Source organism: Trichogramma pretiosum, unplaced genomic scaffold, assembly GCF_000599845.2.
Source record: "Trichogramma pretiosum strain Unisexual culture from Peru unplaced genomic scaffold, Tpre_2.0 scaffold62, whole genome shotgun sequence".
Lineage (NCBI taxonomy): Eukaryota > Metazoa > Arthropoda > Insecta > Hymenoptera > Trichogrammatidae > Trichogramma > Trichogramma pretiosum.
Window position 1 is genome coordinate 1050877 of NW_019641674.1, and position 13734 is coordinate 1064610.

The 13734-nt window shown below is 31.4% G+C and overlaps 1 protein-coding gene across 10 annotated transcripts in view; it reads right to left on the reverse strand.

Moving 5' to 3' along the window:
• LOC106649048 (protein turtle) overlaps window positions 1-13734 on the reverse strand; it is a 95626-nt gene that overhangs the window by 26727 nt on the left and 55165 nt on the right. For 9 of the 10 annotated variants that reach the window (XM_023460575.1, XM_023460576.1, XM_023460578.1 and 6 more), the window contains 7 exons: window positions 11193-11418; window positions 10517-10792; window positions 8768-9055; window positions 8271-8680; window positions 7526-7797; window positions 4820-4992; window positions 3203-3286 (listed from right to left, as the gene is read on the reverse strand). In XM_023460575.1, coding sequence (XP_023316343.1) covers window positions 3203-3286; window positions 4820-4992; window positions 7526-7797; window positions 8271-8680; window positions 8768-9055; window positions 10517-10792; window positions 11193-11418 — 1729 coding nt within the window. Of the gene's footprint in view, window positions 1-3202; window positions 3287-4819; window positions 4993-7525; window positions 7798-8270; window positions 8681-8767; window positions 9056-10516; window positions 10793-11192; window positions 11425-13734 lie in introns of all 10 variants that reach the window. The other variant, XM_023460577.1, reaches the window with a different exon arrangement.

The following is a 13734-nucleotide window of genomic DNA, read 5'->3' on the forward strand; positions in this document are numbered from 1 at the left end:
CACTGGCTCGCGGCGGCGGCGTGAGTATGCCCTGGTCATGGAGGCATCACATGCGCCGGTGATGACGTCCATGAGGCTCGACGCCATATCCTCCGCGGTCCCTGGAGCGACCGAAGCGCCGGACACGACGGCGGAGAAACGGTCCGCGTCGAGTGTACGGGCGTTCCACCTGCAGCTCTGGCGCGTCGAGGGCCTGGTCGAGGTCCCGGCGTCCTCGATCTCGAAGACGATGGCCTGGTGGTCGCTGTGNTTTTTTTTTTTTTTTTTTTTTTTTTTTTTTTTTTTTTTTTTTTTTTTTTTTTTTTTTTTTTTTTTTTTTTTTTTTTTTTTTTTTTTTTTTTTTTTTTTTTTTTTTTTTTTTTTTTTTTTTTTTTTTTTTTTTTTTTTTTTTTTTTTTTTTTTTTTTTTTTTTTTTTTTTTTTTTTTTTTTTTTTTTTTTTTTTTTTTTTTTTTTTTTTTTTTTTTTTTTTTTTTTTTTTTTTTTTTTTTTTTTTTTTTTTTTTTTTTTTTTTTTTTTTTTTTTTTTTTTTTTTTTTTTTTTTTTTTTTTTTTTTTTTTTTTTTTTTTTTTTTTTTTTTTTTTTTTTTTTTTTTTTTTTTTTTTTTTTTTTTTTTTTTTTTTTTTTTTTTTTTTTTTTTTTTTTTTTTTTTTTTTTTTTTTTTTTTTTTTTTTTTTTTTTTTTTTTTTTTTTTTTTTTTTTTTTTTTTTTTTTTTTTTTTTTTTTTTTTTTTTTTTTTTTTTTTTTTTTTTTTTTTTTTTTTTTTTTTTTTTTTTTTTTTTTTTTTTTTTTTTTTTTTTTTTTTTTTTTTTTTTTTTTTTTTTTTTTTTTTTTTTTTTTTTTTTTTTTTTTTTTTTTTTTTTTTTTTTTTTTTTTTTTTTTTTTTTTTTTTTTTTTTTTTTTTTTTTTTTTTTTTTTTTTTTTTTTTTTTTTTTTTTTTTTTTTTTTTTTTTTTTTTTTTTTTTTTTTTTTTTTTTTTTTTTTTTTTTTTTTTTTTTTTTTTTTTTTTTTTTTTTTTTTTTTTTTTTTTTTTTTTTTTTTTTTTTTTTTTTTTTTTTTTTTTTTTTTTTTTTTTTTTTTTTTTTTTTTTTTTTTTTTTTTTTTTTTTTTTTTTTTTTTTTTTTTTTTTTTTTTTTTTTTTTTTTTTTTTTTTTTTTTTTTTTTTTTTTTTTTTTTTTTTTTTTTTTTTTTTTTTTTTTTTTTTTTTTTTTTTTTTTTTTTTTTTTTTTTTTTTTTTTTTTTTTTTTTTTTTTTTTTTTTTTTTTTTTTTTTTTTTTTTTTTTTTTTTTTTTTTTTTTTTTTTTTTTTTTTTTTTTTTTTTTTTTTTTTTTTTTTTTTTTTTTTTTTTTTTTTTTTTTTTTTTTTTTTTTTTTTTTTTTTTTTTTTTTTTTTTTTTTTTTTTTTTTTTTTTTTTTTTTTTTTTTTTTTTTTTTTTTTTTTTTTTTTTTTTTTTTTTTTTTTTTTTTTTTTTTTTTTTTTTTTTTTTTTTTTTTTTTTTTTTTTTTTTTTTTTTTTTTTTTTTTTTTTTTTTTTTTTTTTTTTTTTTTTTTTTTTTTTTTTTTTTTTTTTTTTTTTTTTTTTTTTTTTTTTTTTTTTTTTTTTTTTTTTTTTTTTTTTTTTTTTTTTTTTTTTTTTTTTTTTTTTTTTTTTTTTTTTTTTTTTTTTTTTTTTTTTTTTTTTTTTTTTTTTTTTTTTTTTTTTTTTTTTTTTTTTTTTTTTTTTTTTTTTTTTTTTTTTTTTTTTTTTTTTTTTTTTTTTTTTTTTTTTTTTTTTTTTTTTTTTTTTTTTTTTTTTTTTTTTTTTTTTTTTTTTTTTTTTTTTTTTTTTTTTTTTTTTTTTTTTTTTTTTTTTTTTTTTTTTTTTTTTTTTTTTTTTTTTTTTTTTTTTTTTTTTTTTTTTTTTTTTTTTTTTTTTTTTTTTTTTTTTTTTTTTTTTTTTTTTTTTTTTTTTTTTTTTTTTTTTTTTTTTTTTTTTTTTTTTTTTTTTTTTTTATGGAGAGGACGTGGGCAGGGTAAACCCTTGCACCAGTGGCCCTTCCGAACTCCGGCATGATTCCCACCGGAACCATCATTAGATATTACTTCGGTGGGTGCCTTTTAGCATTGCTGCTACATCGATATGATTGGTCATTTCCCTACATCCCCCATCCACCGCACGCCAAGGCGCAGTGATCAGGGGTTCAGGAACCGTGTGAACTCGATGGTGATCCCCCGCTCGCCCCGCGAAGCCCTCGTCCAGCGTCATTCCCGCCTTCCGGAGCCGTCTTTGTCGGTGCTCTCCCTTGTGCTGATGTTTTTCTTCTTCGGTAAGTTCGTCAGAACTTCGCCGTAAGCTGGACTAGTGCCGTCTCCACCCCGACACCGTCCAGCATCTCCGCTTCTTGCGAGCTCCTCTCGCTTCAACTCCGTCGGCCAGCACTAGAAGTTCTGATATCGGGCCCCATGCCTGAGGATTCAAGCTTGGAGCCGAGGGGTCGGTGCTCTTCCTTGTGTTGGCGTCTGGGTTACTCCATGATGAGTGTAAACTCCGTCGGTCAGCGCCAGCACTAGAAGTTCTGATATCGGGCCCCATGCCTGAGGATTCAGGCTTGGAGCCGAGGGGTCGGTGCTCTTCCTTGTGTTGGCGCTCTTCCTCTCGAATGATGCACTCCGTTGACCAACATCAGCACTAGGAGTTCTGGCTTTCGGGCTCCATCTTGCGGGAATTCTTCTCAACTTGGGCCGCAGGGCGATTGGGGGATATTTCACCCTCCAGGAGGCTGCCTGCAGCCGTGGACCTACAGTTTATAGTGGAATCCGAACCACCTCGGGCACGGGCTCGACCACACCAGGCGAAAAAACGAACCTCGAAAATTCGCCAGGTGGGGATCGAACCCTGCGCCCTGCGGCACACCTCGGATCAGCAGGCAAGAACTATACCCACTGAGCCAAGGAGGCCGGTGTGTGTGTGTGTGTGTGTGTGTGTGTGTGTGTGTGTGTGTGTGTGTGTGTGTGTGTGTGTGTGTGTGTGTGTGTGTGTGTGAGAGTGGGTATGAAGTTTTTTGATTAAATTTCATGATTTATATTCAATAATATCATGGTTTCTAAAAATGTAATGAAATGAACACTACAATATTATAATATAAGCTTGGTGAAGAAATAAATAAACATTAAATTCTGAATAGTTAGTTTGCAATGGCCTATGAAATATATATTTAAAACTTACCACCACTTTGATCTGCAGCAGCCACTGCTGGGGGTTGAATTCCGGAGCTTGAAGATGGTGTCGGTACTTTTTGTAATCCAACATCTGTATAAAAAAAAATGATTAACATTTTTTCAATAAAATTAAACAATAAATCATGTTATACTTTTCATTAATTCTACTTCCTACTTTTTCAATAAATTATAGAATCCTATTGTGAAGGGAATGCCCAATTTTCATTCTTATAAAAATGTCAAATCATTAAAAAAATTTCAACACTTATTGCTCTTTTTAGATACAATAACTCTTACTGTTTGGTTCAGTACCAGTAGGATAATATAATAATATCTATAAATAATTTTTACGAACTATACTAGTGGCAACTCCAGTCGTAAAATGCTGAGCAATTCCAGTAAATTGAACTTTCGTGATGATACTAAATCATTCAATTTTTACAATAACATTACAAAACCCCTTTTTTTATTACATGTCTGGGTTGTTTATACTTGTTTATACATTATAATTGCGAATCTGCATTTGGTTGCTTTTATATACGAAGGATAAGTTATACACATAAATATACACATGACCCCACTATCATCTCACATACATAATTTGTCTGTACCCAAAATTATAATAAATCTAATAGTGTCATTATCGACCAGTATTATATTCATATTACATTTTTTTAACGTTTTTACATATGTTATTTTATAAGTTGTTAATGACTATGAGTCTCGATCAATGATTTGAATTAAGATCTATAACATATAGGTTCTTTTTCCTCTTGAAGATTATAATCAATACTTAAGTATTTTATGCAGTTTCAATTTGACATTTATGATGGCGAAAGACAGTGAAAAATATATGTAGATAAGTGTTTTTTTTAACTATATCCAAGTTATTGGCGTGAAAATGATGATATCCAATAAAACTATTGTTGGCCATATTACAAATATCATTATCTTCTATTGCATATATACAACATTCCTCTTCTATTGCAACGTACAAGTTGACAAAGTAAAATCTGATAATCTGGTCGTAGTTGTAGGCTTGCGACACCAGCAATAATCATGTGGTTTTTGATTATCAATAAAATGTCCTGGAAACTACAGGAGCACTCATTCTAATTCTCATATGAAAAATTAATACATTTATCATAGTCATTGAAAGTCATCAATATTCTGCAAGGTCTTTGTGTGCATACACAGTTGTGTCATCCACAAGTCTAAAATAAAATAACGGTATATAGTAAAACTTTTTCAGTTCCTACAGACAGCACACCTCCGGGTCCTTTATCACTAGATCTGCAAATAGAGGAAAGACTGAACCTAAAGTTGAGGCAAGCTTTGGTTCATAAATAGTCTCATTATACTTGAAAAGGGCGCTCCTAAATGGAAAACGCACGATTCGTCTTGCATAGACAAAAGGTATTACGTTACTGTTTAATTGCGTGTATCTCTTATTGAAGCTTTGTGAAATGTTAAGTATTTAAAATGTTCATATTGATAAAAACTGAGTATTCCCTCTTCTATCGTATTCTACAATTTATGAGATCATGTTATCTGTATGACTTTATTAGCTACAGATAGGTAAGAACTAAAATATGAAATATATTATGTATTGATATTTTCTTACCTAACGTTTTGACTGTGATCATTTTACTGAACATTCCTTCTCCCAACGCGTTTTTACCAATAACTTGGAATTCGTGATTTGTTCCAGATTTTAACCTGCTTATCGTCACGGTCGTACTTCCCGAGGGCGTAACAGGAATTGTTTTCCACTCTTGAACTCCTTCTTCGCGATACCTGCAAATTATTTCAGTAAATTACAGAAATATTCTAGGCAACGGTCATTTTGACAAATTTTTAGCTCTGGCTGTATTACAAGTAGGTTAAGAGCAATAATTCGTTTTTAAATTCTTGATTAGAAATATGAAATTTTCCTAAGTTTTACTTTGTCAATGCAAAACATAATTTATTTCCTCTTATGGTTTGGGAGTATAAATAATCCATTTGATACGAATAATTAGTAGCAGAAGCTGTGAATAAGATATTCTAGTTGCATAGTGCTAATTAGTAAACTTGTTAGCATAATGAGATAATTTGAATAGTGATACGGAATATGTCATTATAATACAAGCCCCCAACATAATTATCGCTTGTTAAGCTGAAAATTATGAAATGGTTCATTGAATGCGAATAGGCTTGATGTATTTGAATAGTTTAAAACATTTTTATATGACTTTCTGAATGGGTCTATTTTTTCTCCCGGTCGAACCGTATCCTTAAAGAATCGGATGAGCTCAGATTCATAGCGCATTCATCCCCGACATCTTGCCCTCGGAAAACTCGTCTAGTTGATCTACGACTACTCGCACCTCCTACAACTCGTCTCCGCGGAAACTTTGTTGTCCTTCGAAAAAAAATTGCAGTAAAAACGTAAAAAAATAACCCAAATAACCCAAAATAAATATTTTACCACCAAAATAACCCAAGAGTTTATAATTTGGTTACTTGGGTTACTGCGACAACTCACCCCCGAAAGAAAATATGCAGTAAAAACGTAAAAAAGTAACCCAAGTAACCCTATTGTATTGCATGGGCAGGTAGGAATAATGAGAAGACTGTGAATGATGTATTTGCTTGCTTTATTTGGAAGCTACTGACTGCCAAGACACATTACAGAGGCGAGCCGCGCGTAATCTCCGTCTTTCGGCGCTCTCCTTTTATCTCCTACATACCAGAGCGAACACTTTTGAGTGTAGATCCATCAAACCCAAATAACCCAAGTTAATAGAGGAGAGAAACAGGATAAGAGTGCCAAATCCGAGAGTAGGGAAAATACTACCACAGTTTATGGGTGATTATCACGAAAAGCTTGTTTTTGATGTCCTGCCTTGTACGCAGTTGAAAATCGTGAAATGACGCTACTGAAATATGCAAAATAGTTAGATATCAATTATTTCTAACTTTTACATATATTATTGGACATTGAAAAACCATATTACGCCGACTGCAGAAAATGTCTTTGTCGTCGTGCGTCCAATTTTAAGAATCAGTCAAAAATTATACCCTAAAACTGAATTTTTGCATCTGCGTGTCATTATAAGTTTGGATATTTACACTTGAATATGAGTATTTTTCATATTTAAATGTCCAGCAAAGATAAAAATTATTTCGTGGTCATTATAGTAGTTTAAATAATGTCCATGGAAAATGTTCGATTTTGAGATTCAATATTAGCATGCGTGTGCGCACTTGTTCGCTGTCTAAAGTGTATATTTTCAAGCTATGGTATGTTAACATCTTTTAGCGTGGTCGTCCGAACTTCGTTCGCATCATCAACTGATTTTAACAGCGTAAGAAGGAACTAAAACGATTTTTGTGTAAATAAATGTCTTGTGTCGTCACGCAGTAAAAAGTGGGTAAAAATTGAGAGAAATATTTCATTCGCATCCTAAATAAACGGAAAAGTTGTATTATAATGTTTCCTTTCGGCAAAAAGTTCACCATCAAATTTATTTAAAATGTACCATTCATATAGCGTTTAATAATTTTGAATGTCTTCATCGTCACGCAAATGTGAAAATGCTTCTATCTACGTCTATTTTGATCGTACCGAGACGAATTGTTTTGTGATTTCTTGAAAATTTTGTCCTCTTTGAATCCATATATATATATTATGTATGGGTTCAAGTCGAAATATCGAGTAACCAGTAGTGAATGAGCGCAAAACTAAAAATTACTGAAATTAAATTGATTGTTTAAACATGTCCAATGGACATTGTCCATAGGGCATAGACCACAGTAATAAATTGATCAAAATCTAACATAAACCATTGCACAGTACTCTTTTCAATAAGTAATTTAAAAAAAAAAAATACAGCTTGCTTCGATTATTTTTGTCCCCTGTAGGTCGTTATGAAGGTACTATTTAAATTCGTCTCGGTACGATCAAAATAGAGGAAGATAAATGCATTTAAAAATTGATTGATGGGATAATTGCGGAGTGTATTTTTTATGATTACTGTCCCTCTTGATGTGCTTGATGTAACTTGATGTAGTCCCTCATTATACATGGAGTAAATGTTGGAGTAAGATGCAATCCAAAAATGCAGTGAATTGCTTTTCGTGACAATCATCCTTACACTCATACAGACAGCACAATGAAATGGAAAAAATTTTTTTTTTCTCGGGTCGAGATTTCGCCAAGGCGAGTTATCAAGGTCGAGTTGACGCAGGACAAGTTGTTCGAGGCTGTCCAGCTTCCCATCAGAATAATCAAAGCTTATGATACAGGATTATTCGGAAATCGCAGCGCATGCACGAATGAACTCACCAAATTGTGTAATCCTGCTTGTAGTCCGGACCACCAGAATAGCCCGGCAACCAGGACAAGGTAACAGAAAACTCGTCTGCGGTGCCGGTGACATTGTGAGGTGCGTGTGGCTGGGTTCCCTCGACGATCAGCTGAGTCGATTTTACCAGCGTTGCTACCTCGTTTGCAACCACGCACTGGTAGGCGCCAAAGTCTTGGCGGCGTAAACCTTCTATTGTAAGATTGCCGCCAACAAGTTTAGCCCTTGTTCGTGGCAGTGCTTCACCATCCTTCTGTCGAATCAAATTTAATATGTCATGCTCGGTTGTGAAGCGAGATTGTATTACCTGACAATCGGCCGCGTGAGAGCACGTGAGAAATCGATAGGCCGTGGGTTGTACCGTATTTGATCCGCAAACAAAAATGTTTACCTGTCCTCCGCGAGATTTGAATTTCAATCATTGCGAATGGTATATAAATAACGATATGGTAGCAAACTATAATTTTATAATCAATCATTCAAATAATTCATTAGGTAAGTTTATGTAAATATACGATTAGAGAAATAATTGAATTGTATTGGACTCAAACAGTCTGTGTTCGTGAATTACAACGGACGGAACGTAATTTCCGAGCTCGATACTTTGGTATGGTTCATTCTTATGATATGCCGACTTTTTTACTCATTAAATATGTGCAATTTATATCGTAAATCGAGTGCAGACTGCAAAAAAAATTAATAAGGTAAAGAGTTACATGTACGAACCCGCTGCCAAGTAATGCTGGGCTTTTGTGTGCCCTCGGCTTCGTGCGCATCGCAGTGCATCTCGACCGTTTCGCTGACTTTGCGTTGATACATAGCCTGTGGTTCAATCGTAAAGACTGGTGGATTGCGCACCAGGACTTCCATCATGACAGAGCTACCCTGGGTCCCGTGAGCATTGTAAGGAGTGCACGTGTATTTGCCCTGGTGATTCTCGTTTACCCTAGTAAACAGCAGCGAGCCGTTGGTCATCACAACGATATCTTTGATCTGGTAGGGCTCAAGCAGACGCTTGTCTTTGGTCCAGGTGACGTATTGTAATGGTGGATTCGCCTTGATGTAACAGTGCACTACACCTGCCATGCGAAATGGTAAGTACTGGACGGTCGGATTGAACGTAACCTTTGCAGGATCTGCAATTGCAAAAAATTCAAAATTCAACCACAATTAATATTTTTGGGCGTCAATTGAATGCTGTATAAAAGTTTATTGAAACTGACACTCGACGTTGAGATAAGCACTGGCAGTTTGGGGCTCGCCTATGCCATTGGTCACTTCACACAAATACATGCCCGAATCATCGGCGCTCACAGGGTTGATCACGAGTCGCCCATCCATCTTAACAGATGCTCGCGTATCAAGCTCTGAGACTTCCGAGATGAGAGCACCTTCGCGATACCAGCGCACTGTTACGTTGCCTGGAAGGGCCTTGGCTTCACACGGGAACGACACATTTTCGCCCTCGAGCTTTGTCTCGTTTGTTGGAGGATTTGTTATCACTGCTCCACCTATTTTCAACAAAATGAAAAAAAAACAGATATTCGTGATGTACAATTGTAACTGGGTTGTTGTTTTAAAAATTATGTTCGTTATTGCTTTAGGTAATTCGGCCAATCAAGTTTTAAAAAAAAGGTATTGGTGGACGTGTTTTATGCTGTTGAACCAATTTAGCCAGAGCAATTTTCTGTTGGTCGTGTATCTCTTGCTACCAAATATAGATATATTTATTCATAAACGTCGGGAAAAAGTCAATGAATATTCATTCGAATTTTCTCACATGTAGAGGCTGTTACGTTGATATTGAAAATTCTGCCCGCGTGTATGAGGAGAGAGCAAGAGATATAGAGAGAGAGAGAGAGAGAGAGAGAGAGAGAGAGAGAGAGAGAGAGAGAGAGAGAGTGATCTACAATTGGTTACATTTATCTTCAATAGTTTACAGTATATGATCGTATAAATAATTAAATGGTTAGTAACTAACTTAGCGTACTCGGATTGTTTTCTGCATCGATATTCAAAATTGGTAGCCAAAAAATGCGTTTAATACAATACTTTAGAAATAGGCTATATCAATTAACTAAATGAACTCTTACGGCGCGTTGACTATATGTTTCACTGTAATTGTTCGTAGAATAAGGTAGCTATTAAAAAGTGCCCGAGTTAAGATTTATAATTTTCATTTTTATCAATTATTTCTACTGAGTTTTGATTATATGAAATGAGTTTTTTAATTAAAAAAAAAAAAAACAATGTTACAAAAATAAGGAAACAGCATCGATTTTATCAAATGGAGACAACAATGTAAAAATATAGTATACAAAAGTAAAACAACTGAGTTATAAATCGTTGAACAAAAAGGATAAATATGAAGCTTTAAAAGGTAAGATGAAGCCTCAATGAAGTGAGTTTATTAAAAGTCATTTAATTTTTAAGAGTAGGTACTTCAAAGTGCGTAAAAAGGTACTAAAATTGTTTTGAAAAGCATGATATGGTCTTCTAAAATCAGACATACTTTTTAACAAAGGTTTCTAACTCTTTTAACTGTATAGCATTATTAATAACTTGTTTTTAAAGATCTAATTTACAATGTATTTATCTTCTAAGATAAACTGGATCCTTCTTTAAAAAAATCATGTGAAGTTATTTTATTCGTCACCTCATTGGTCGAGGAGTAACTGTGCCTCGCTTTATGATTGGTCGGAAACTCGCGTCGGTCGTTCATATAATTTTTTTAGTGGGAAAACTTAAATGTGGCGTTTGCTTAAATGTTTATATTTTTAAGTCATTGGTTATTTTAGTTCGTACGGCAGTGCAGAGCGTGCCTCATATCACTAGTAATATAAAATATTGGAGAATGTAATTTTAATGTTTTAATCATATTAAGAATCAATAAATTTATAATTCTATTGTTAATACCGTAAAAAAGGTAACAGATGTTGGTACTAATTTAGCTCAATTTTAATATTACGAACCTGCGATAATGACCCGAGCTGTATGGCTGATTTGTCCCTCACCATTGCGCGCTAAACATGTGTAATCGCCGATGTCTTCATTTTTTATGGTTGATATCCTTAACTCAGTCCCATCGTTCATTATTCTGATGGTTGACGATGGTTCGACTGGATTTGCATCTTTATACCAGAGAATCTCTGGAGTTGGCGTACCCTCAGCTTGACAGTTGAGTATAATCGCATCCCCAACATTGACGTAAATCATTTCTTCGGGAGTTATTGTAAATCTAGGTGGGGCTGTTTTCAAAAAAATAATGAATAGGTATTAGAGTGGCAACACAAACAAAGCCTTTTTCATTTTCTTAGAAAAAATAGTATATTTCTCAACGGGTGCAGCTATAGTTTTTTAGCAAAACGAGAGATTATAAAAAGAAGATTATATCGGCAAGTGCTGTAACGAGTCTTGTTAAAAAACCATACCTGCACCAGTTGATGATACTATTTTTTCCTATGAGAGCCTAAAATTAGCGGCAAAGTTGCGTATTCAAGGTTAGAGTAAAAAAAATTTTTTTGCTATTCGTTTTTATGGAAAATTGGCCATAGATGTTTTTCTCTTTTTTTTTTTTTAATATTTAGTATCTGACGAATGATTTTTCTAATGATATCAATTTTTGAAATTAATAATTAAAATTCATACCGTGAACATCCAAATGGAACCAGGTACCGTTTCTGTTGCTGCTTGGAGATCTATTAAGGAACACAACTTTGCACTCGTACCAACCCTGATCACTCTCTTGTATATTGGTCAAGTTGAGACTGGCAACACCGTAATTTGAATTTGGACTGACTTTGGACACTCGCCCTTCATAGCCTTCACCACTGTGAGTTGGATATGATTCGTACCATATGTAGATTGGTATCTCCTGCCCCTTGCGAAAATATCAAAAAGCAACATAAACGAGAGATCGACAACTGCACGAATAATTTCCAAATTAGCGCAAATTTTTACATTGAGTATTGATAATATTGACCCACGTAACAGTATATAAAAATAAAGGTGTTTCTTATTTTTTATGCTCGAACATTCCATTATTTGCATTAATTTGGAATAATGAGAAGTACAATTTTTTTCTGATAAAATTAATAACTTCACATGATTAAAACGATGAAAGTGTGCAGATATTTTTTTATTTTTTCTGAGAGATCCTCAAGACAAAATCGAAATTTAGATTTTATTATTTCATTAATTTATGTATGAATACAAGAGTGATGAAAATACAAAGACTAAATTTCAATTTTAAAAGGATTTATTCATATCAACCAAAAATTCAAAGCAGTGCGTACAAATAATTAGCTCAAAACATGAACATTTGATGCACACTAAACAAATGCAATAATCAATGCAATGACTTTTTTATTTAGTAACAATTTAAAGTAAATTGGACAATACAACGATTAAATTAAAGTGAACAAACAAATATTATTATGTAAGCAAAAATAATTATCAAAGAAGCAAGAGGATTTATTAACATGAGTACCAAGGCGAAGACAGATTCAATGAGTGGAAAAGTAAGTATTCAAGACCTGGAATATTTGTCACAAATCAATGTATAAAATGCATTTTTTTACTCAATTTAATTTTAGCAAATTTTTGAGTTTATTAAATAAAAGAAGTAAATTGTTGCCGAACAATTTATTTAATTGTGTTGGTTTAAATTTTATTTAAATTATCTGTAATAGTTATTGTATTGATATGTTTGGCTCTAAGAAGTTTTAAAAAAAATCTATATTCTATATTCTAAAAACTATATTGAAATGAGATTCAAATTTAGTCAAATTCTAATAATAATCATAATATATTATAATATTTTACTTGTTTGCAACTTTTATAATAAGCTACGTGTAATTATAATTTCGGAAAGCAAACCGTAATTCAATGCTTCAAAATAGCTGTTTTCCTTCTTATGATTATTTGTGTCAACTAGGGTTGATTCTTTGAGTGCAATTCAAATTTCGCAATTGCCTACTCCTAAATTCGTATTCTTCAGAGAGTATAAAAATTTCTTAAAAGTCAAATAACTATACAATGTGACGATAATTAAAATTCGATTAAAGTTAATGAATTTAAACTGAAATTGCTGTAATTCACCTATTTACATTAAGGAGAGTGAAAAAATTAATTAAAATATTTTCAGAAACTCTTGTGTTTGGAAAATGATGTTGATTCAACTTGATACCCTTACTACTCTATAACTTAAGTCTATTACATAATAGAGATCAACATAGACACGATCTTAATCGGCTAATTTTTTTAAATAAAAAATTTAATGAGTACAGAACAGACCAGTTAATTTTTTTCTTTCGTTCAATGTTTTGACGATACTATCCACGTGTCCTCCTATAATATGATAAATTAATCCTATATATCCTATATGTTACGCAATGAAGATGAAAAAAAATTTCAAAAAATTTTTGAATTCGATTTCTAAAAAAAACAGTACTATAATAGTACTATAATAGAACTATAGGAGTACTATATGAGTACTATAATAGCACTATAATAGTACTATATTAGAACTATAATTGTACTACAGTAAAACTTTGTTAATTCAAACTTCGATAATTCGAAATTACAGCCTGCATTTAGGATTTTTTGAATTATCAAAGTTTTACTGTATAATATTACTACAGTTTATATAATATATAAAAATATTATACATGTAGCATACATGTAGTACTATATGTAGTACATTTTTTTTAAATCGAAATTAGAAATTTCTCAAAAAAAATCGAATCTAAAATACCGAACGAGCGGTAGCGAGTGAGGATAAAGCTCTAGTAGATATTATGTCATGAATGATCTTTTTGATAAAATCTCTGGTCATGTCTTACATGTAGGGTACTTATACCAGTGATTGACCGCTTTCGACCAGTAAATGACCACTTTTGGATGTGCAATAATTATCGTTTTTCTTTGTTAAATTATGATCGAACATAGAAAACGAGATGCATCGTTCACTAAAAAATTAAATTACGTCCATACAACTATATTTTTAATTGTTTTTCATATGATATTTTTCAAAATGGTCATTCACTGGTACCCGGTCATTGATTGGTCTGACTACCCTATATGGGGCAAAATTCCTGAACTGTCATAGCGACCCGGCCGAGTAGCATTTTAAAGAACAATCTCTCAATTTCTAACTCCACTAGAAAGCCGGCCATCAAACATCTTTAGA